Source organism: Polyodon spathula, chromosome 3 (assembly GCF_017654505.1).
Source record: "Polyodon spathula isolate WHYD16114869_AA chromosome 3, ASM1765450v1, whole genome shotgun sequence".
NCBI lineage: Eukaryota > Metazoa > Chordata > Actinopteri > Acipenseriformes > Polyodontidae > Polyodon > Polyodon spathula.
The window spans coordinates 40157816-40183135 of NC_054536.1; the positions used below are offsets into that span (position 1 = coordinate 40157816).

At 38.5% G+C, this 25320-nt stretch overlaps 1 protein-coding gene across 1 annotated transcript in view; it reads left to right on the forward strand.

The window, feature by feature from the left end:
- The window catches only part of LOC121313083 (E3 ubiquitin-protein ligase HECW1-like), a 140286-nt gene that overhangs the window by 65789 nt on the left and 49177 nt on the right, over positions 1 to 25320 (forward strand). The window contains exons 6-9 of the mRNA XM_041245230.1: positions 1920 to 2089; positions 17382 to 17524; positions 19045 to 19145; positions 22003 to 23370. Of these exons, the coding sequence (XP_041101164.1) occupies positions 1920 to 2089; positions 17382 to 17524; positions 19045 to 19145; positions 22003 to 23370 (1782 nt within the window). The remainder of the gene's footprint in view (positions 1 to 1919; positions 2090 to 17381; positions 17525 to 19044; positions 19146 to 22002; positions 23371 to 25320) is intronic.

Below are 25320 nucleotides of genomic sequence, written 5' to 3' on the forward strand. Positions count from 1 at the left end.
ATTTTGTTTGGCACCACTGGTAAACACATTTCCATACTCATACTTAAGATTTCCATTTTAACTGCAGGACCAAAAAAAAAAAAGTAAATAAAAAGCACTATAGGAGGGCGTTTGAATTCGCCTTCACTTCTGTTACAAACAAAGCACAGTTACACTCATCTAACTCCCTTCTTGTGTGTAGTGATATTTACTGTTATTGGAAAGATTATTTTAAATTTGCTATGTTAATTTAACAAGTAAATAAATCTAATCATTTAATAATCGTTTTCTAATAGCATTAAGGCACTCCTGGGTTGACATGATATAACCACACACTTAAGGGTTAAAGGCAAGCCGCTTCACATCGTGCCTTATAACACCTTAAGTTGTCGGTCATATCACGTCAACCCATCCATGTTGTGCTTTAATGCATCATAACATAATGAAAATGAAAAGCAAACAAAACACAGCCGAAGTGGTTTCCGTTGCCATGAGAACAAGCTGTTGACTGAGAGGCTTGGTCTCTCATGATCTCCGTGGCAGTGTGAAAGGGAGACGTCTCTGAAATGACTCAGTACAGCATTTGTGTGTGAAAATGGCTCACTTCATTTGTTAAAGACACAGCTTATCCTGCAAACTGCAAACCACGGCTCTTACCCAACATTTTCCACGCTGCTGTTGTCAACAAAATGATCTCTCACCCACTGTAGTGAAATAAAATGTGTCACAAAACATGCTATCGGTGGTATCTATGACGCTAATTTTTTTATGAGTAACACACATAGTTTTGTTTCGTATATCTAAGGAGATAGTAAGCTCTCGGGGATTTTCCTTCTACACACCATGCTGCTTCCTCTGCCCTACACAGCAGCTTATTGCCAATTAGGCTATGTCCTGAGCTACTGCCAGCACTCAGAATCACCCCCCATAGTACTGGTAGATGGATATATTCCATATATAATTTGCTCACATGTTTAATAGGTTTTTTTTTACCTTATCAATTTCTCCAAAAAAGGAGGGCTTCATTCAATAGAGTAACAAACCTCTGTTGTGTTGCATTAGCTTAATTATTAGACAACCTTTCATTAGAAACATCAACATCTAGGGCAGATTACTTCACTGTTTTCCTTTTTTTGTATTCCTTAAGCTCTATATAGTATTTTATTAACTCTAATTCCCAGGCTTTTTTGCAAACACAAAGTCCAAGTTTATTAGGTATTTTAGGGTTATCAGACTTCCAAAACTCAGACCCAGGACACATATATAAAATAGAGTAGTTGTAAAACTATACAGTGTTTCTTTATATATTATTTGAATATAGTGCTTCTATCACTGTGACTGTTTTCACATTAAACTAACAAAAAACAACCTCTGACTGCTGCACAAGCACTGCACTCTGGAAGGCCGTCTGGGTCAAAAACCCTTATTTAGTACATGTTCTAATTTGACTGTAGTGTGTGTTGCAATTCTAATTATGTACTAAGTACTAATTTGGCCAATCAGATCACTGAAAATGAAATGAGAACCAATGAATTTAAAGAAAATACATCTGACATTCCCGCCCAATAAATAACACGTTTTTGACCCGGATGGGCTTCCACATTGCCCCTCCCCTTTCCAATTTGTGGCCACATTTAACTACATGTGCTAACCATATATATGTATTGTTATTTTTACCCTTAAATGTTAAAATCATTTTGCATACTTTCTATCTATTCTATCTCTATTTCTATCTATTTTCTATTCCTTCCTTTACTGCTGGTTACCACAGTACTTTTCAGTGAATGGATCACTATGGCTAATATATTAATCACTATGGCGTCAGTCTTGGAGTGAGCACAGTAAAACTTTTCGTCCTATAACTTGTGAATCCATTCAGTTGTACAGTCCATCAACACTGGAAAGTTCTGTTACTCAGCTCTGTTGCATGTTGTTTACAGATTTTCAAGCTGTGGGATTGAAAAAGGGAATGTTCTTCAATCCAGACCCTTACCTGAAGATTGCCATCCAGCCGGGGAAACACAGCATCTTCCCAGCTTTACCTCACCACGGACAAGAGAAGAGATCTGGGATAGTCTACAACACCATCAACCCCGTCTGGCAAAGACAGGTACATTGCATTGCAAGGCTGTCCAATTCAGTTTTAGAAAACGTATTTCAGCTTTATACTGTGTATGTAGGATATACTGCCATTAACAGTGAACTAATGTTTGTGATTTTGGTCTGCAAATGTGAAAGGTCAAGTTTCAAACTAGTGATCCAAGCTGAAAATACTTCCCCATTAAAAAGAGAAACATATTTTGATTCGTATATATATTGTATTACAAGGGCTGCCACATTTTTTACAAACCTTAAACTACCAACAGTAAACTGAACAGTAACATTCAAGTAATGGGTAGGGCCTACTCCAGAAACAATACAGTTACTGTATATTAACATTACTGCTTACTAAGCAGTACACAGTGCACGCTTTCAGTAAGGTATGAACACACTAAGTCCAGGCTCTTACTGATCGTCTGCCATTCTGTAAATCTGCACAACCCAAGCAAGCTAACAATAAAACAACTATACACACATTTTTCAACCAAACTTCTTTGGATTCACAAAAATGGCATTTTTTATTATAATGGAATTGTGTCATTAAAGGTAGGCTCTTTGTTTCGTCATTTGAATCACCAACTCTCAATTGAACTGCGTTTAACTTTTTCCTGCAGCAGCTCTCGTTCCAGAGGAAAAATATATATATATATTTTTTTTTATTTTATTATTTTTTAATTATTGATATTTGCAATTCAGCATAAAAAAAACAAAAAAACATTTGAGTTACAAAAAGCAACACACTTATTGGATTGCAATTAGGTGAAAGTGCATGTTAACCTGAAGAAGGTAATAAGAACCACAGAGTTTGGAGAAATAAACATATTAAATCAATAATCTATTGATCAAAAGACCTGAAGGTATTTTGCCACACTACTACTACTTAATTGAGCAGAACTGAGTCTTGGTAACAAGTTAAAATTTGGAGTCAGAATTAAGGCTAAATTACTCATCCTGACTGTAGTATCGAAGCGGCACAGTATATAATGTTTTGTGATTAAACATCTGATACATACACCAATAAAGTCACAAATGTATCCTGAAGGTATACCACTCATTTTATGTCATTGAGTGTTAACACCTCAGATTAATTAAATGATTTGTGATCAAGAAAAATGTTGACACATTTGTATTTGAAATTTGGAAATGTTAACATTAAACACTTTAAAGATCACATAAGTCACCTTTTCAGTTGAATATGAGAAGTAGTACAGATACAGTGCTTACAACTCTATTGCAATAGTCTATACATAGTTTCATCAACAGAGTTCTGATGCCATAGGCTTTTTGAGACATATCAGCTGCTATTACATAATATTAAACACATATTTTAAGAGCAGGTTTGTGCATGTACAATAAATGGACTGCAAACTATTTTAGGCTATGTGTTGAGACTTTGTTGTCCCAGGCTAATTCCATCATCCTATTCATTCTGTTGCTTGAGGTCTCACCACTGCCAGACAGAGAGCAGCAATGTTATATGACACCTGAAGTCTTCAGCTGTAAGCAAGGTCTGCGGAGATACAGCTCCATAAAGAGTGTGTCAGTTTTAGTCACTTCAAGTCACACCCCTGAAGCAGGGGAAATTATTATATTACTCATGGGCATTTTAGTACAATACATTGTATCTAACGAATGAAATATAACCACAAGATTATTTTTTATGGAAATTTTTTTATATTATTTTATCAAACCATTTTTAGTCAACATTAGGGGCTTTAATCATAATTCTACAGAATATGCAATTCATAGTGGTCACAGCAAGATAAGCCCTCTATTTCGATTGTGTTCTGTTGCGGTATACAAGATAGAATTCTGCAGATGCAAAGTCTTGGCTTAAAGTGGCTTGTGGGTTTGCCAGAATCACATTTGATTAATTTTGTAGGAACTCATATGATGTTATTCATGAATCTGCACTATAAGAGAGTTCCTAATGAAACTGAGAAACTGGGTCAAGACGCTAGAGGGAACAATGTGAAACAGATTCTGCTTGTGATTGTGTGTACTCTGGTGTGTTCAATTCCAACGCTGATTCCATTCAATGTAGTTTGCTTTCAGTTTAGGTTGTTTTTAGTCCTGCTGAGGAAGATGAAGAAGCAACAGACGTCAGATTGCAGAAACTCTATTGAAGGCGGTGGACAGATTAAAAGTTGCAAAGACAGCTGTTGTCAAATGACTAATAAAAACACAACTATAAATAAAATATATGCAATTGAAATGAGTTTAATTTGGTTGTCAAAAAGAGGCCTTGTAGGGCCTACTAAACAGCTTACCAGTCACAGACTAGGCAGATGTCACAGTCTTGTGTTCACTGGAAGGTTATCGGAGTGTTTCATTTATTGGTTACTATGGGGTATCATCACCAGATGCCTGTAAGAAGAAAGCTGTAAAGTGGACTTGCAGGGCTTGCCTCGCTGACTTCCCGTTTGCCTTGCGTTGTTAAGGGCTTGTTTGTTTGCTGTGTCCCTAGGCTCTGAAATGTACTACCTGTCACAGTGGTGGCTTTGACCCAGTTTTTGGAAATGTATAAAAGCCTGGAAGTGAAAGATACACTGATTCAGTTTCGACTTGTACTGTAGCACAGCTGTATACTACCTGCCATCCTCCCATGAACAATATGGTTGCAATATCCACGTGCTTCCTTTGTTCTGAGTGTTCCAAAGGCAAAAGTTGTATTATTTTTTTTTCAGAATTTTGTATTATTGTTATCCTTCTTATACTGAAACAAGTCATCTGTTATTATTTGAAAGAAGACATACACTACCTGGCCACTTTATTAGGACCTGTCTACCTAACTGGATTTGCCCTAGTGTAGGGCATGTCCTTCTGCGAGACATTTTGTCCCTTGATCTGGAAAGCCAAACAATGACGGTGATGGCTACTTTCAAGACAATAATGTGCCAATCTACTTTGCCATAATTGTGTGCAAGGGGTTTTGGAGCAGGACAAATATGTCTGTGCTCCCCAAAATCCCTGGATTTCTAAGGCCTTTTTCTCTAAACCTACTGTCATTTCTCAATAAATATGGAATATCTTTGTCAGTATAAACCTTTTCTCAGGAAGGTTGAATATATATTTTAACAAAATACAAAACTGATGATAAATAATCCCCTATTGTATAGCAAATAGTCAGACAAGAACCCCTAGTTATCATAAATGGGTCTAGATTTCCCAACTATCTTGGGTTCTGGCTGGACCCTTCCTTTACATTTCAATACATTTCAACTTGTTTTGTTTTTCATTCAGTTAAAAAAAATGCTTTACAAATACTGTTTGATATAACTGACTGATGTGGTGTAGTTTGTAAATCTAGCAAATAAACTCCTCTGGTTAGGCTAAATGTAGCATAACAATGCATGCCCGTAGTTTGCTTTGCAGCAGTAAACAATAACTCTCCTATAAGAAAGACTCTACATACAAACACCAAGTTCTTCTTGAGCTCCGAATCAAACCCACTCCAGAGCAAATTATAACTACACTGGCATTGCACCTATATTAAAACTAAAAGCACACAAGAGGTAGTGGTGTAGCAAAGCCAGAATGCACTGGAACGCTGTTCTGGTACTATTTTCTACAGGCAGCAGTGGTGTAGTCGAGCCGGAAACTTGCATAATAGGTAAGCTAAGTCACATGACTCACATCTCCCGCACAACTCTCTGATTCAGTCAGTAGTCCTCTTGATGTTTCATTAAGGCGGTGAGAAAAACTGACGAAGACGACCCAAACACAAACAAAGCCACAGGCACGTAAATAAAGTAAAGCATTCTGACAAGATGGTGAAAGACACTTTGGAAATATTTGTAGAAATTAGATAAATGCATTACCTATTCTAAAATGTGAATCCATCCATTATCTGTAACTGCTTATCCTATAGAGGGTTGTGGTGAGCCAGACCCTAACCCAGCAGACATAGGGATAAAGGACAACTAAGGGGCAATTTAGAGAGGCCACTCCACCTAGACCGCATGTCTTTGGACTGTGGGAGGAAACCGGAGTACCCGGAGAAAACCGTGCGGACACGGGGAAAACATGCAAACTCCACACAGGCAGACCTCTGAGGCCAGAATCAAGCCCAGGACCCTGGAGCTGTGAGGCTGCAGCGGTAGCCACCATGCCACCATGCTGCCCTATATACTTTTATATATAGTTAATTTTTTTTGTAAGTCGCTTTGGATAATAGAATTAGAGACCTTTAAAGGGAAAGTGAAGTTTAAAGATTAAAGCTTCATGCTGGCTAAGTGTATTGTGCCAGATAAGTGGCAGTGGAGGGCACAACTTCTACTGTTACCCCTTTTATTACAGCTCTAGGTCCCATCTGCTGTACATCCTCACACTCCCACTGGCATATTTGCACCCGTGAACTTAGGTTGCAAAACTAGTTGCCAGTTAGCTCCAAAATTGACATTCCTTGTGTGATGTAGACCTCTGTCATCTTGACTGTGCCAGATCTCACAGAGTTGCTCTAACTGTTTTACTGTGTTGCAAGTCTGATAAAAGGCAAAAGTATTAGAATTGTATCCATAAATACATAATTAAATATTTGGATAAGCTGATTTTAGTCAAGTATTACGTCTCTGCACAGTACAGGTCAGAACACCGGCCACTCTCTGCTGTGGATCCCACTCTGATTTCTGGTGTGTGTGCAAGTGTAACCTAAGACTAATAAAACTTTTCCAATACCCATATATTCCAATACCCATATTAGTAAAGGCAACTAAATTGGGCAACTAAAAAAGGGACCCTTTCAATAGATCTTATACTATTTTAGTATCAACAGTCAAATTGAGAAACAGAGAGCAGAATTCTTCTGAACTAAACTAACCCAAGAATCAAAGTTTTTCCCAATTTCAAGTCACAATTACAGTGTTTGGATGAACAAAGAACGTTGATTGCAATGGAAAACAAATATGCAGAAGATACATGGCAAACTCAGTAAGATTCTAAAGAATAATGTGCTTCTGAACTCATGTGCTTAAATCCAAAGAATGTGGTTTAGGTGCAGGACATATAGGATATTTTGGAATTGTTTCTTCAAATAGGCAGAGCTTGAATCTGATTAGATTGTGCATATGGACAGACAACTTACTTCAAATTGCCTTTCATAATATCATTTATTTTTACGTGAAGCGTTTGCACAAATGACATACCTTGTGTTATACAGTGTATAGTGTTATACAGTTTATTTTTCACATTTACCAAAAATAAATAAATACATAAAAAGCAAGATATGACATCTGAGTACTTCAGCAATGAAATGCTCTGGAAGCAAACCTCCAGTACAACACTTCACTGCAAGCAGATGAGCTTTTTTCATAAGCATTGCTGCCATGAGTAATGCATTAGCAGATAAGGTGAAAACACATGAGGCAACGTGTGGATAATCATACTTTTTTGCTGCTGCATCACTATATTGCAACTGTCATCTGTACTGAAATGTGGTAAAAGAACAGAGCCTTTTTTGTTAATCTTCTGGGCTGAGATACACAGTTGCACTACAGAAGATGAAATGTGTGCTTGTGAGATTAATGGACAATTGTATGCATCAAAAGCAGCATTGTGTTGTATTTGTTAAGGTTAACATTAGCAACATGTTTTATTCATTGAAAAGAAAAAATATATGTTTGTTTTTTTCAAGTTGAAATGGAATAATTGTGTGGTCTGGTGAATCTAGTCTTCATAAACATAATTTTAGGCCAAATATTCCCCATACCGTACTATCTTAAACACTTAAACAGTGTCATCAACACTTTAACATGTAATAACACCATATTGATTTAAGTTTGACCATAGATAAATGTCATTAATTGGAAGTTCTACTGCCAAAAGACCCTGCAGTTTACCGAATATAAAACAGGCATCTGCTTTTAACTATGGTAATGATGCAGGTAATAGTCAGTCCTTTGTGTCAGGGTACATTGCTCAAGAGTCACCAGTATTACTGAGGAAAGAAACTGCACATTTACCTATCCAAGCAGAGGACAGGGGAGAAGGTCTTGAAGAAAACACTTTGGATCACATTTGGCGGCTACAAATGAGCACTTGACTTGGTGCAGAAGGAAGAAACAAGTTACACCATCTGTAAATTGAGGAAAGTTAATAAAAAAATGATTCCAGTTATTAGGGAGGGAGAGTTAACTGCTCCGATGACTCAGACTTAACCCAGTAGAAAAATATTTGTTTTCTGAATTATGCATTTGGGGTTTTACAGCTGCTAGGGCCTTCAACATATGAAAATATAATGTTTGCCATCCTGAGGCTGGCAAACAGTTATTGATGTGTGTGGTTCTTAATCCTGACAGCTTTAAATTTGAAAGTCTGTAGTTTTAATTTGAAGGGGACCTACAAAGAAAATCATTCAGAAATGATGTGCCCAGTTTGAAGCTCAACTCAGATAGCTCCTCATTTCTAGATGATGACCTCCTCCTCCATGTCCAATTATTTACAAGGAGTGTCAATGATTGCCTTCAAGGTTATACATGACTCAGAAGCTGTGCCTGTATTTTGTACCCGAATTTGCATTCACTAAAAATACCAGAGCATTTTGAAGCATGCCTTTCTTATTTAATAACATATTTTTAAATATTTGTTAACTTATTATATAAACTGTTCACAGTGTATCATATATTCAGAGAATTCAACAATACATTTACAGGACTGCACTTGCCACATAACTCTTCTAATGATACATTATGTAACTGTAGTTGTGCACTGCCACTAATCAAAACACATATGCCATATGTACAGCACAGTGTGCCTATTTAATTAGCCATTGAGGTGAAGACATGTTGCAGGAGCATGTTGTGAGACTGCTGTTGCTTGGTATAAGAACAAAAGTTTGTTATTGACTCACATGCAAGAGAAATAAGAAATGACAGTCATTCCCACATTGAAAATGCCCTTCACACAGTTTCTAACCAAGAGGTTGCATCCTGGGTGATGCAGTGAATGTTGTGGTAAATGTATTCCACTTAACCCCACAGACATGGTGCGATGAGTTTGGTCAACACTTGTCCAATTAAATGCTACTTACTGTACATTATTGGATGTCCATTCCCTTCTTGTAGAAGGTAATATGCACAATGAATGTTTCTCAGTTTTATTGTGAGCAGATTGTTTAAAAATATTTGTGTCACTCATATGATACATGTTATCATTTACAACATTTATATTGCAAAATCTTAATATTTACAAAAACAAAACAAAACAATATGCTTATCAATTGCTTTATGAGCACTAATTACCACTACCTGTAGATAACACAATCAAAAACATTCCTAACAAGGCTTCAGATCACTTTTTATTAACATTTTTTTAACCTTACTTTTTTACATGATTGCAGAGTAGTTCTCTGAGCCATTGCTACAATAGTAAGTATCTTATCAGATAACGTGGGTAAAGTTATTTGAGCTGTTTTGAAGAGCCAAGCTACAAAAAGGTTCCCTGAAAGAGAAGACAACCAACAACAATACTTTTGGTATATGCCTGCCACAGGTCAGGTATTTACTGAGCATTTTATGTCAGAGCTGCCGATAGGCCACTCTGGGGAGTGATGTCATCGGTCCCGCCTATTGAGGGAATAAGTAGTCACTGCGCGGAAATCATGTTCTCTTTTGCATCAAACGCGTGAATGCGAGTGATACAACCTTACAAGGCTTGTTGGTCATGTTCTGTTTTAGGGAACCAGGGTTACATAGGGAACCAGGGTTACATACGTAACCTGACGTTCACTTTCCTTTCAATTCGAAGACAACCAACAACAATACGTATATCAAAGCAGTTGCGAGGGAGCTTGAGCGGAGACAACAGATGAGGTCTCTCTACTGCCAAACTAATGTGTGTTGTGTGAGCATGCAACCTCAAGGACTCTTGTGCCTAATGAAGACATAGAGGAATCTACCACGTTAAGTCGGTAGAACCTGGTGAATGTATGTAGAGTGGCCCAGCTAGCCGCAGTACAAATATCAGTCAATGAAGCTCCTCTAAAGAGGGCCCATGTTGTAGCCACTCCTCTGGTAGAGTGCCTGGCCATCATCATAAGTGTGGTAGACCGGCATTGGTATATGTGTCTACCCTCCTCTAGCAGGTCTTGCAGAAACTGTAAAATGATTGCTATGACCTCTGGCCATACACCAATTTTAAAAATACCTCCACTTATAGGCATACACGACTTTGTGGAGGGGGCCTTAGCATTCTACAGTGTACTGACAACTGTGTCTGAGAGCCCTAAGGCAGACAGAAGGTCCCGTTTAGGGGCCAGATCCACAGGTGGAGTCTCGATAGCTCTGGATGCCAGAGAGTGCCTCTCGCCTGACTGAGGAGATCCATGCGTAGTGGCATCTCCCAGAGCTGGTCTTGCAGCAGCTGGCAAAGGTTTGAAAAAAAAGATTGTCCTGGACCTTCTGTCTCCGGACCTTCTCCAGGAAGGCTGGGAGCAATGGTAATGATGGGAATGTGTACAAGAGCGACCTGGGCCACTCGTGGGATAGGTCGACGATGTCTAGTGGACCACCGCAGCGGTGGAGGGAGAACCATCTTTTCCATGGCAAAGAGGTAAACTCTGGCCTTCCCTAAACATTGCCAAATGTGCTCTACCACTGGAGGGTGGAGTCGCCATTCTGACGGGTGAGACCCGACCAGGACCCACGGACTCCTCTGCATGCTCAGATCATACCCCAGCCCGAGTTGGATGCTTCTGTCGTCAGCACCTGACAGCTGTGGATCACTCCCATCCTTATGCCTTCGCGCAGATGAGAAGTTTGCCTCCTCCAGTGCAGGACTTCTCAGCTTATGCGAGACACAGTCAGCCAACGGTGTCTGTCGCATTTGGGATGTAGTCGGAAGGCATTGAGCCATGTTTGAATCGGGTGCATTTGGAGTAACCCCAGCTGGATGGCTGTTGAAACTATGGTCATCAGACCCAGTTATTTCTGGCACACCAATTGTACTGTTGATCCCTTTTGAACAGTCTCTCTGTTGTCTGACAGGTAGACTAGGAATCCAGCCGGAGACCCAAGTAAACCGTACTTTGCACTGGTGTTAATTGGCTTTTGGCATCGGTGAGGATGAGACCCAGTCTCGCCAGATGCACCGTCACAATCGTCATGTGGGCCACTGCTTCTTCCTGCGACTGGGATCAAATCAACAGGTCATCCAGGTAGTTAAACATCCTGATTCCTTGCAGCCGCAAGGGGGATAGGATGGCATCCACGCACTTTGAGAACATGCGGGGGGCTAAGGAGAGGCCGAATGGCAGCACAGAAAACAGAGATATTTCATGTGTTTGGGATGAATAGGGATGTGACTGAAGGAATTTAAAATTTTACTTGCTTTGTTTTATTAAAAGTGGAGCCTCTGCAATTTTTGGAGACAATTTATTTCTGTAATATTTTGAATGTAATTATTGCTATTGTAACACAACCAGAGTTGTGTCAGTGACTCGACTCAAGTCAGACTCGAGTCACAATTTTCGGTGACTCGATTTGAGTAATTGTCATCAAATGACTCGACCTGACTCGAGCCTCTGTAAGAAAAGACTCGACTCGAGTCTCTGCTCATAAGACGACTCGACTCCAGGCCCTAAATTACACAATGAGTTTCATTTTCAATACCGCAGCCCTTCTTCTGATGCCTACAAGCCCTGCCTTTTTATGGGTGAGAGGAACACATGACAACATAGAGACAGAGAGAAGAGCGTCAGCAGCATGGAAGGTAAATCAAGAGTACCTGCTCTCATCAAGTTCACAAGAACTATGGAGTAGACAGGGAGATAAATAAGCAGTCTGCATCGTGCAGGTAACAAGTACAATCTAGTTGTACTTGTTAGATCATATAAATAGGTTAACTGGCAGAACCTGATGGTTTTTGGAATTTGTCCGTAAAAAGAAACATCACTGTTTTGTCAAAGTTTTAAATCAATCTTTCCAGCAAAGTATAGGGATGATTTAGGTAGCCATGGAAATAGTCTCCAAACAAACATATATAATGCTCAAAGCACTTTACCGAGGCAAAAGATACATGAGCAACTGCACTTAGTAAAATAATATGCAAAATAATTCTTAACAATACATTAGTTAAGATAAGTGATATTTCATATCCACACCAAGGCTCATTAAATCATGTCAGCCAGGTCCATCCCATGATCGAGTATTGAGCTCTTTTTTTTTTATTTGAATCCCATTGGTGCCACACATCTAATTAATTTACCTAAAGTGGAAGATTTGTACTAATATTATAATCGTTTAAGTATTCCCAAAGGCCTTCTCCATTTCATTAAATCCATTAATGATTTCTAGCTATGCATCACCTACTTTTTTAATGTTTGTGATGTGACAGTCATGGGGTTTGTGACATATATTTTAAGGCAATGATGCCGTTAGATAATGCCATGTTTCTTATTTCTTGGTGCTTAATTTCATTCTGTTTTAAACAGCAAATACGAAGCAGTATTTATTCTGATGGGTTTACAATTTACAAGAGCATGTTTTCCCTATGACTGCTTTCTTCACATCCCATATTTTGGTGCACATCCTGGTACAATGTCTTTAAATAAATAGTCACAAGTTATACAGTGAATCTTCAGTGTGTGCCGAGAGTGATCCTATTAGTAAGCCAAAACTCCTGAGAGTGTAACAACCTGAACCTCCTTAGAAATCTCTTTTCAAAATATTAACAAAGACTAGTGGTGTGTGTGTGTGTGTGTGTGTGTGTGTGTGTGTGTGTGTGTGTGTGTGTGTGTGTGTGTGTGTGTGTGTGTGTGTGTAAACTGGCTTGAGAATGTATTCTCCTTCTTCATTCCTTTCCCTTGTGAGCAAAGCTTCACAAACATATGTGCTTTTACAGTGTAGTTATTCAAGGTTGCCTGAAAAAGAATACTGTAATAAAGTACTTAGCACTGTATGTAAAACCTTTTTAAAAGAATTAACTTTGAACAGCCACTTGTGGTCAGAATTCCTACTAAATATGGTAAAATCAATAATTATCAGTTTAAGGTAAATATTATGCCTAAAATACACTGAAGATGTATGTTTTATTTATATATTCAAGCATTGCAGTGTGTCAGAAGGCATCATGTTTACCCAAAAGCAGGATCAAATATTTAGTATAAAGAATAATGCTAATGATTTCTGTGTGCAGAATGTAATTTTATAGTGCTGTTTTTTTGTGTTTTCTAGCTTTACAAAATGTATTTTATTTTAATCACGTGTATTTATAGTATAATGCCTGCTGAGAAATATATTAGAATTAATATTAACATGTATCTTGCATATGTAATTTGTTATTACTGTTTTAGACAGAGGTGTGGCAAAACATATTTTACCTGGTGTGTTGAGCAGATTAGTAAATTACACACACCCCCAATCTAGAGCTGAACATTAGTCCAATTAGTTGATCAGGTTGCAAAAATTCTACGGGATTTTTATTCTTTATAAAACATGGGTAAGCAAAGAATAGAATATAGCTTACCTCCAACCTTTATATCTACACTCTACAGCATTAATAAAGAGCAGGTCGCAGGCAAACACTATGATTTGTAGCATAGATCCTTCATATTCTTGAGTGATATGCTTGAGGTCAGACAGGGGACTTAATCATGTGAAATGAACATGGAAAGTTGCCAATTCCTAATCTCATTTGTTTTGAAAGGAAGAAGGTAACTGGGAGGAGTGGGTGCCACCCTGGAATTAAATGTAGTGTTTTTCTATCAAGCCTGAGCATGTTGCTAAGCGAGCATGGAATGGAGAGCTGCAGTTTAACCATGATGTGGATTCCTACACTATACATTAAATAACTCCATCCTATAATATCACATGTAGATTTCAAATAAGTTATACAAAAGAGTGCAGGTGCAATGTCAGACCATTTAAAAAATATACATCTCCACTTACCGTTGTCCCTTGCTTTATGAGTTCATAATGCATTATTTGTGTACATTACTTAATTTCATAAGCCTGGGTACATGAAATGTAATTGATACTGTGCACCCTGTCAGTAATATTATGTCCATAATATTATAAGGAGAGATAAGTTAACAAATACATCCATATACTCTGTAAGTCCATAAACAAGTACATGCATCCAAACTCTTATTACCTGAGAGGGGAGCTTACTGTATACCTGATTGTCATTCTGACGGTGTTACAGTACATCAGTTGCTGCTGCTATTCAAACTAGTTGCCAACTTTCTATTTATGAAAATCTAATTGCACCATGATCAGTGACCTAAGATGGCAGACATATTGTGGCCTTGTGACTTTGTGGTTTCCAGGTGATGAAGACCTAACGCTTTCAGATATTGACTCCATTCATATGTACTATACTTTATGATTTTCTAATACTGGTCAGGTTCGTTCGTGGGTGTTGTGCAAAAGAAATAAATTACTTTTTTGTGACAGCCTCATATCTTAAGAGACAATATGAATTAATGACATCCTCTTTGAAGAGTTATAAAAGCAATGTATTTGTAATGTGGTGACACGTTACAAATGCAGTACAGTACTAAGGCTGCCATGTTCAGCTCATGTGGCTTTTAAGTTTCTGGGGTATACAAAGTTAATGGGCCCTTGTAACAAGGCTTTAATGATGAGCTTTTAAATACTATTTGAAAAAGTTTGATATGATATGCAAGCATACTGTTCTAGACTGCAGTAGAATCAAACAGTCAGTGAATCAGTACATTTATATACAGGCTAATAATCCATTATTATTCCATTAGTATTCAGTATTGTAGTCATGTAAACAGCACTTAAAGCCAGACAAAGAGCAGATGAGGAGATATTTAGATGGCTTCTGGCTTTTCTGAGCCTGTGTGACACCCAGTGTATGCACCAATTTCGCCTCTACAGATAAACAATCACTGACATCTGCCAACTGCTTCAGGCTGACCTGGAAGGAGACATGCAGAAAGCACACTGTTTGCTTGTAGCATTAAGGTACACTCACCAACAAAACGTAAGGGGACCTATTCTGTCAACATACAAGTAGTGTGTGATCTGTGATGCCAACAACTACAGACTATCATTGCTCCATTGCGTGACTGGTTTATCCTCGCTAATTCGCAGGTGGCAGTTGCGTTTCAGTGGGATGACAGTCTGAGAGGTTGGTTGATAGGGGACAACGGGTATCCACTGAAGCGGTGGCTACTGACAACCTCACAACCCCAGTCGAACAAGCGTATCTTTAAATATGCTCATACTGTAATTGAGCGAACATTTGGAATCTTCAGAATGTGATTCTGATGTTTGGATGCCTTCTATAAAAATACAATTATATATATATATATATATATATATATATATATATATATATATATATATATATATATATATATATATATATATAGACACACACTGCCCTGCGACTGTGGAGCGGTCATAATAATTGTATATACAGCAATCTACCCATTTAAAAAAAAAAAAATACAGATAGGATTTGTATTTCAATCCCATTGCCCTGAAGCCGTATACAACAAGCTTGGGGTTTCTCAGTATTTAAACCGTGAGAAAAGCGAATTCATTCATTCAAATCCATTCAAAACCAAAACAGCATTTGCTGCAGTGCAAAGTTTGCATCACTTGAAATAAAACAAATAATTAGCGTACTAATACAAAATACTGTACAAGCAAACGAGCGATATTTTCTACAAAAGCAATAAACTGCTAATGATGCTTAACGACGGTATCTTTCAACTCCCATTACAGCCGACAGCTGCAAAATCTGCAGATTATTATTTTCTCACTGTCCGCTGCATATATCCCCTCATGCTCAAATTCTTTGTAACGTTGTTTAATTGTTATGCATGGTTTAGACATTTTAGAAACAAACATCTCTTCTCTTCCATCACAATCTTAATTCTCAAACGGCTCGCTCCAAATTATACATCTGCGCAAGTGCTAGTCAGAGCATTCGTTTCCCTTCGGACCATGTCTGTGGTAACGGCTGAGCCTTGACAAGTACGATTGCAAGTATTTATTTAAAGTATTTTATGTATATTATTTCTTTCAATATTTACATTTCGTTTTATTTCATTCTGTATGTTACATTTCATGTTATTTTGTATTTGCGAAAAACACAGCGCTCTGACTGTATTCATATTGCTGGGTCGAAGTTTTCCTTGATTTGTATTTTGATCTCCTGGACTACAGATACTTCGGAAGTAGTTTATTGGAAGGAATAAAGTAGCAGTCGCACTGGGATAATACATTTAGGACACAGCATCAAATGATTCCTGTTAAACCAGTCTTGCTTTGTAATTCAACCATAATTGAAGTATTCCAAATATCCTGTGCAATTAAACACATTGATTGATACAGTATGGCCCACATTATACTGATTGATACAGTATGGATACTGTTATTGTCCAGTAAAAATGACTATTTCACTGCCACATTGTTTTAACCAATGGCTACATTAATGGTGCATGTCTATTTACCTGTGCGCTATCATGCTTTTACGATGCTTTACAATATTTACCTGTGCTTTACCATGCTTTACAACATTTACCTGTGCGTTACCATGCTTTACAACATTTACCTGTGCGTTACCATGCTTTACAACATTTACCTGTGCATTACCATGCTTTTACTGTGCTTTACAACATTTACCTGGCGTTACCATGCTTTACAACATTTACCTGTGCGTTACCATGCTTTTACTGTGATTTACAACATTTATCTGGCGTTACCATGCTTTTACTGTGCTTTACAACATTTACCTGTGCGTTACCATGCTTTACAACATTTACCTGTGCGTTACCATGCTTTACAACATTTAACTGTGTGTTACCATGCTTTTACTGTGCTTTACAACATTTACCTGGCGTTACCATACTTTACAACATTTACCTGTGCGTTACCATGCTTTTACTGTGCTTTACAACATTTACCTGGCGTTACCATGCTTTACAACATTTACCTGTGCGTTACCATGCTTTTACTGTGCTTTACAACATTTACCTGTGCGTTACCATGCTTTTACTATGCTTTACAACATTTACCTGTGTGTTACCATGCTTTTACTATGCTTTACAACATTTACCTGTGTGTTACCATGCTTTACAACATTTACCTGTGCGTTACCATGCTTTACAACATTTACCTGTGTGTTACCATGCTTTACAACATTTACCTGTGTGTTACCATGCTTTTACTGTGCTTTACAATATTTACCTGGCATTACCATGCTTTATAACATTTACCTGTGCGTTACCATGCTTTATTACACTTTGTTATGCTTCTATAAGGGTCCCCTTTCTTTATGCCACCAGATATGCTTTGTATTATAGTTTTCTTTTTGTTCTCCACTAACAGCAGTTCAGTTTCGTCTCTGTGCCCACGGATGTGTTGGAGATTGAAGTGAAGGACAAGTTTGCCAAAAGCCGGCCGATCATAAAACGCTTCCTGGGAAAGCTGTCTATGCCAGTGCAGAGGCTCCTGGAGAGACATGCTATAGGGTATGTACTGCTACATGTTGACTATGATAAAGAGTAGCATTTGTCTTTAAAAATGTAATTATTTTTTGATTAGTCTAGTGACTGAATGATTCAGTCATTTATGCCATAATTGATCACCCTGTATCTTATTTTCAACTAGTCTAGAAGTACAATGAATCATTTTATCACATATACAAAGAAGGTGTGGATTACAAGTGTAGCTATTTTATAAAGACATTATAGATACTTAAAAATAGGATGTACCATGTATAGTATACTATATGTACATATATATATATTATATATATATATATATATATATATATATATATATATATATATATATATATATATATATATATATATATATATATATATATAACTAAGCTAATTTACAAATATAAAAATATAACTGTTTTTACTACATGGGGTTGGGTGGACCCCACACTTAATACACGTCTGGTCTTCATGTGCAAGCCCTCTTCACCCTTGTGCCAGCAAAAGATTTTTAAACTCATAAGCGTGTATCAAGGTTCCAGATCACAGTTGAACTAACCTGACAGTTGTCTTGAGGAGCAAGTTGGAAGTCTGGAGTGGCTCATCCAGTTAAAACGTTGCCGCTGGGAGCGCAGGATGAGTCACGGCTTGTGGTTATAGCCTATATAATATTCTCCAAATGTAATCTGTTGTGGCAGGGCGATATAAACGGGTATTTTTAATGTAAGTTTGGAAAGTCAGGGATGATACTCAGAATGGAAAAGCTGCAGTGAAAGCACTGGTGTGCACATTTATTAACAACCAATAATAAATAAAACAAAGATACAGTGGCACTGGGGCTAAAATAAAAGGTTCAGACAAGACCCAATAATCACCTTGAGTTCAATATAACTGCTTTGGGTGATCCAGGCTGAGTAGAGCCTTCACTGGTCTTCATCCCCCAAACTCCTTCTAAACTCCTTCATGCACCAACACCACAAAGGATTTTTCCTTCCTTTATATACAAGTGTGCCATTCACCAATTTGCGCTCAATTATCTAAATAGGGAATGGCCACATTCCACCTGTGGGTCCTGGCAGGTTAATTAACCCCATCCCTGCCAATCTTACATTCAAAATACCCCTATTTACACAGCAGGGCTTCCACCCTACCACACCTGTAAATTATAGAACACATACATATTAATAGGATACACACAGTAACAGTGCAGAAAACGTATAGATAAGTGTATTATATAACCAGTATAGTAGAAGTCTGTGACAGGGTTTACAATGCAGTCATGTTTCAGACTATATGTACCTCATGATTTTTGTGATTTCTGTACATCCATGACAGCAAATGTGAATTGATAGCATACTTGTTTTTGCAGTACAAATACATTAGTCTCATTAAACAAATCAGACTTGCACTGGGGATTCTTTTTGAAGTGTGCTGGCAGAAGTTGGCAGCATCAGTGTTATTAACCGTTTACTGTACCTTTCATTAGCGCTGATTTCATAAACAGTGATTCTTGAGTGATATCACATTGATATTCTCTTTTACAGGGACAGGGTCTTGAGCTACACCCTGGGCAGGAGGCTGCCAACAGATCATGTCAGTGGGCAGCTGCAGTTCAGATTCGAGATAACATCTTCCATTCATCAAGGTGCTTCTTATTTCAACATTCAATCAACTATATAAAATCAGGCCGTGTCAGATTCAGTTACTGGATTTAGGTTATTTTTAAAAATATGTTTTAGTGACTTTGTTAAGGATTAATCTGAACCCATCTGAAAGAATGTTTTTGACTGAGATTAAGCTTTTCCAGTTTCTTATTGAAAGCGTAGTGATGTACTGTAGGTTTCATAAGAAAAGGTGCAAACAATCAAATCAGATGTATCCTTTTATTCCAAAATTGTGTTTCCGTTCCACATGACTAGGTTTCAGCGTTAGTCTCACTCTTTAGTCAAGTTTCCATTGAATTACCAAGAGAGAAGTATTACTTTGGATGAACTGTGTGTCTAACGTACCTCTGGACTCTTCATATACAGTAATGCTTTTAATAACAGACGTTTTTTCTGAAATAAAAGGGATGGCAGATGGAAACATGGTTGATTAAATAAATGCTAAATAAGTACTTTGAGTGAGTAGCTGATTCAGAGAAATATAGCGTTACACACGTCCCCATGTGTTGCTACAACTGTTTAAATAATGTACCTGTAATTTTTATTTTCATTGTTAACAGTCTTATAAATATAAAGTCTGCTTCAAAGCCCTTTTCAAAATGGCTGCTCTAGTGCACTGGCATTTGAGTTCTGTCCTCTTAATCACTGCAAGAAGAGAAAAAACATAACAAGAGCTCAGGCTTTTCTGTTCCGTACCACGTCATGGACCGTTATTGCTGTGTTACCTGTTTGACAATGTGGGCAATAATCCTTACACTGTCAGTGCACTAGAGCGGCTATTTTGAAAAGAGCTTTGACACAGACTTTCAAGTTGTAAGTGTATAAAGTTTTCAGGATGTTAACTAGGAAACTGAAAATTAGAAATCAAATGCAAGGTTCTGGCAGGGTTATATTTATGCAGTATAGTCTAGATCAGTGGTCCTCAAAGTGGTGCCAGCGGGCAAATTCGTGCCTGTGAAGCCAGGCCATCGTGCCAGTGGCACCTGTTCTTAAATTATGGGTCATGAACACATTTCTGGCGGGTCGTAGTGTGGGAAAATAAATAAAGCTTTAAACACGTTTTCCAACAAAGTGTCACAGCAGTCTGTTGACAGTGCTGCTCACTTATGCTGTGCTTGCATGTACTCTACATATATATTTTTTTTTTCCTGAAGGACCGCTGCGATACGATTAACCAATTGAATATCTGCATTTTCTCTGCAGTAGCCCAATGGATGGGTGTGGTGGGTTATGGGAGGAAGTGATGTGACACAGGAAACGTGTAGTTGTGGTTGGATTTTTATCTATAACTCCCACAAAAAAAACAAGTCCCGAGCTGAGGTTTCTAACACAATTGCAGCCAAAAGAAACTGCCTCTTTTACCAGCTATGGTAAGCAGAGGCTTAAAATGAAAAACAAAACAGTCCAAACAGAAGATAAACACTGTCACAGGGTTTTCAGTAATCCACATCCCACAGTAGTTGGCTCGGGCTCCCTCTTAAAAAAAAAAACCAGGACAAGTAATTCCTGCAGCTCCCAAGGATCTCAGGGGAAAGTCCGGACTCACAGGCAGCCGTTCTGGGAATCCTCAGTCTGAATATAAACAAAACAAACAAACCAAACAAAAGAACAAAACTCACAGAGCTCACACAGCACAACTGTCTCAGTCCAGGATAGCCAGCCCAAATGGCAGAACCCCACAGCCTAAATAGTGCCAAGCCCTGTCCCTACAATCAGTGCACTGCCCCACCTCAGCCAATCGTCGAACGCAGCACAGCTGATTGCAATAATGGACTCAACCATGAGGTTTTGTCTCAAGTTAAGGGCCGCCACCACTGTGGCTTCTGCCCCAACCATGACTCAGCCATTCATCTGTGTCTCAGTCCTTCCTGCACAGCGCTGCCAGTAGTCGGGAGGGCAAATTACAAGAGGGACTCCTTTCACTCCTGTCACAGTGGGACATAAACTGTGTCTGTTTCAGTTGCAGGCACAAGTTTAACCAATAGGAGAGTCAAATATCTGCCAAGTTTTATGCAGCTGTCCAATCATAAGCAAGCAGAGGCTGTTCACTGTATTCTGCATGAAAATTGAAGGCGAGTGAGTAGCCAATGGGAAAGTGAAATATCTAACAGCTCTCCAGTCACTCATGAGCAGAGGCGGGGTGTTAGCATGCCGGCTAAACACTAAATTTTGCTGTTATTGAGAAAAATAATACATTTCAGTATTTAGAATTTAATTTTCTCTCTCTCTATATATGTGTTTTTATTTCACCAGATAAGGGAAACGCCGTAGTAGATTTAGAGTAGTGTAGACAAATTTGCCAAATTGAAACAAAGCGAGATGCTATCTATCCTCTTTTATTTTAGTTTATTCATGGTTATCTGTGTAAACATGCTATTTAAAAATATTTGCATTGAATATTTTATGTAAATTATTTAAAGAATAAGCGCAGCGCGCACAATTACTGCCTGAGACTTGGCCTTATCAGAGTGAGCCAAGAATAACTCCCACTAAAACTCTTAATATATATACATATTCTGCACATGTCGCAGGAAGGCAGTTTTTAAAATAAGAAGCTATGCAATAGTCAGCGTGCCAAGTAAGATCAAGGATTTGAGGACCACTGGTCTAGATAGAGCAATAGAAACATAATTTGAAGGAAAAAAGGATGGAAAGAAGAAACAAAAACTAAAAATAAACATTAATCATTGATTTTTCTGAGTAATAAGCTGATGGACGTACTCCTACACATTATGCAGCAGTGCTTTGAGATGTTTCTAATGACTCATTACAGTTTTTTCTTTTCTCTTTGCCCAGTTATAACAAGCAGTAAATAATATACTTACTTTCTCTTGACAGATGATGAAGAGGTCTCAGTTAGTACTGAACCTGAAACAGCAGCTGCCCAGGAAGATCTGGTAGAGGACTTGGATGCAGATCCTTGTTGCGAACCCCAAGTGGCGCATAGCATCAGCATGGAGCCTGCAGTGCCAGAGCAGATAAATGGATGTGATGGAGCCTCTCTGAATACAGGTTCCAGCAGTCCTGAGGCAGCCACTTCAAAGAAGGAAATCAGCCATCTGGCTGTTAGTGAAGTCCAGAGTGAAGAAAAGGAAGAAAGTGAACCAAAAGCAGAATACACAGGTATTCTTAGGGATCCTACACCAAATGGAGAGCAACCACAATCAAACCATCAAACAGCATCAGAAGACCAAGATGTATGTGTCAACTTACAGGTGGAAAATGAAACAGATGAAGGTAATACTCAGGGAGAAGAATTGGGGGAAACCCCATTCGAAGCTCCAGCTGATGTGGACCACTTAGACAGCACACTAAGTCAGGCAACAGGAGAGGACAAAGGGGCATCAGTTGAACCAATGGGAGGCACTTTGGAGCAGGAAGAGGAAGAGGACGAGAGCAGCTCACTACGGATGAGGACAGCTCTAAAACGGAAAAACAGACCTTGCTCGCTACCCGTCTCTGAACTAGAGACAGTCATAGCCTCTGCCTGCGGGGAACCCGAAACACCGCGCACTCACTACATTCGAATTCACCATTTACTTCACAGCTTGCCCTCGGCCCAAATGAGCGACGATAATGAGGAGGACACTGTCAACCCTGATTCAGAGGATGTGACACTCAAGCCAATGGAAGAGAAGGACCTAACGGATCTAGCAGAAGATAGTGCCTCTGAGACTCAGTCCCACAGCATCAACTTGGACTCAGACAATTGTGGACGAAGGACTTTACCCCGCAGCTTGTCCATTGAGCGCCTCTCAGATTTGAACCAGCTGTTGGAAAGTGCGCAGCCGAGGATGGAGAGTGAGAGCGATTCGAGTCAGAGGCCAACAGGGGAGAATGACTGTGACATGTGTGACACCTCCTGCTACAGCACCTCCTGCTACAGCACATCTTGTTACAGCACCTCCTGCTACAGCAACTCGGGCTACGAGGGCGCCAACCGCTTCTCAAGCCATACCCGTTTCTCTTCATTGGACAGCGCTCGCATTTCCGAGAGCACAGTCTTTTCCTCGCAAGACGACGAAGAAGAAGAGAACAGTGCCTTTGAATCAGTTCCTGATTCGGCGCAGAGCCTGGACCCCAATGATCGGGAGAGAGGTGACAGCACCACCCAGTGGCCAGACCAGACTGCCCAAGATGGGAGTCCACAGAGTAACACTGAAAGTGGTGAATCTCCAGTGGCAGGACCAAGCAATAGAATGGACGGTAAGTGGAACTTAAATAAATATTATTCGTTGTGTTGTTAATGAAGCTATAGTTTTTTGCATGTGTTTAACAGACATGAAATTTTTCTAGGGAAGAAACAGAACAAATATTTTCAGAATGGGTTCCAAGCTCTGGATAATGGCAAAGGGTTAAAAGCTAAACTGTCGATGTCCTTAAATGAATGTGGTGTAAGATGTCCTCACAGATGTCAGAAACATCAGAAAATGATTACTTAAATCCTGAGTTCTCAGTGTGATCTGAAACCATCTTTGTGTTCTGTACACTGTATCATTTATTCTATGTCCCACTGTCAAGTCTTTTTTACATTTGTTCAGTTGTGTTTTGGAATTATCAACCAATGAGCAAAATAATATGTTTTTTGGGGTTAAATTAACAAACAGAGAGGCTGGGCCGTGGTAATTGTGTCATTTCCCCAAGAGATTTCTGCTGCATGTTTTCTGGGTTGAAAGTGGCACTCGTCAGCTTCAGCAGCTCGACTTCTTTTTCTTTGTCACTTTTTAAATTCAGATTCTTATATAAAAAAAAGATGGATGTTTTAACATTGTCAGTGTGAATAAAGACATATAGCTCTGCTTACAAAAACAGTGGCTATTGTGGCAAAGATGTAGGGAGTACACTGACACTCAGAAACAACAGTATTGCCTAGCTTGCCTGTCTCATTGTTTTGTTTGACAGAAGGCTGCCTATTAGTTTTGTAGCTAAGCAATAACGAGAAAATAAGTGCAATAGCTAGATCTCAGGTTGATAATTAAATATTATTATTAATTAGGTTTCCAGGCCATAGGCTGGGAAGCATATTGTTATTGCATGGATTCTTCTTCTTCTTCTTCTTCTTCTTCTTCTTCATTTATTTTATTTTTTTTATTTTTTCCGCCAGAGTTGCTTAAAAACTCAACATCTCATGGTTCAAACGTCATAATCACAAACTACAAAGATCTTCTCCCAAACCACTAGTCCAATTGAAACAAACCCAATGGTACATATATATTGCACTGTGGTTGTCTTTAAAGGGTGCTAAAGGTAAGTTGCTACAATAGAAAACATGGCGGCCACGTTGGATGACATCATCAACATGCAAAACTGGCTACAAAAACCTTCATCTCTGAAATCACGAGTCCAATTGAACCTAAAATTGCCATACATGATCCTAGTGAGGTTATCTTTAAAGGTTGTTCAAAGGAAGTTGCTACAATAAAAAAAAAAAACATGGCGGCCACGTTGGATGACATCATCATCAACATACATAACTGGCTAATAACTCCTTATAGAGTGCACATACACAGTCATGGTTACTATGTAAAAATGTCATTTTGCACTATTTGCTAAAGTGTTTGGTACTGGTACTGTTACTAGAACTGGTCCTGGAAGCAGTAAAGTTTCTGGTAACTCTGGTTCAAGCTTATTACTTATGTATCTTCTTTCCTTTTTTGTTATGTATTTTTTTGTGTGTAAACCAAAAATACTGTATTAAATATATAGATATGGTCAAAGGTTTTGCATCATGCTACAGAATTAAATGAAACCTGTTGAACAGTGTTAACATATTATGCCTCAATCCTAAAATTCTTGATGATGCAAAACCTTTGGCCATAGCTGTATTTTCTTTAACACTTTAACTCCAGTTTAGAGGCAATAATAAATTTTTGTCATTTGCCTGTATATCAACAAAACCTAATTGCAAGGGGCAATTACAATTACAATTACAATTTTAAATTACAAATAAGCAACACTGAAACGCATCAATTTTCACTTTCTACAATAAATTGCACAAACATTTCACTCATACTTATACAAAGGATAACTTATTGTGTTAAAGAGAGGATGTCCACATTTATATAGAACTCTGGATGCATTTTGAATCCAAGAATTGTGAGATGTAATGGATTTCATTTTACACCCCATTACTGCCCGTGTTTCTATCACACTGTA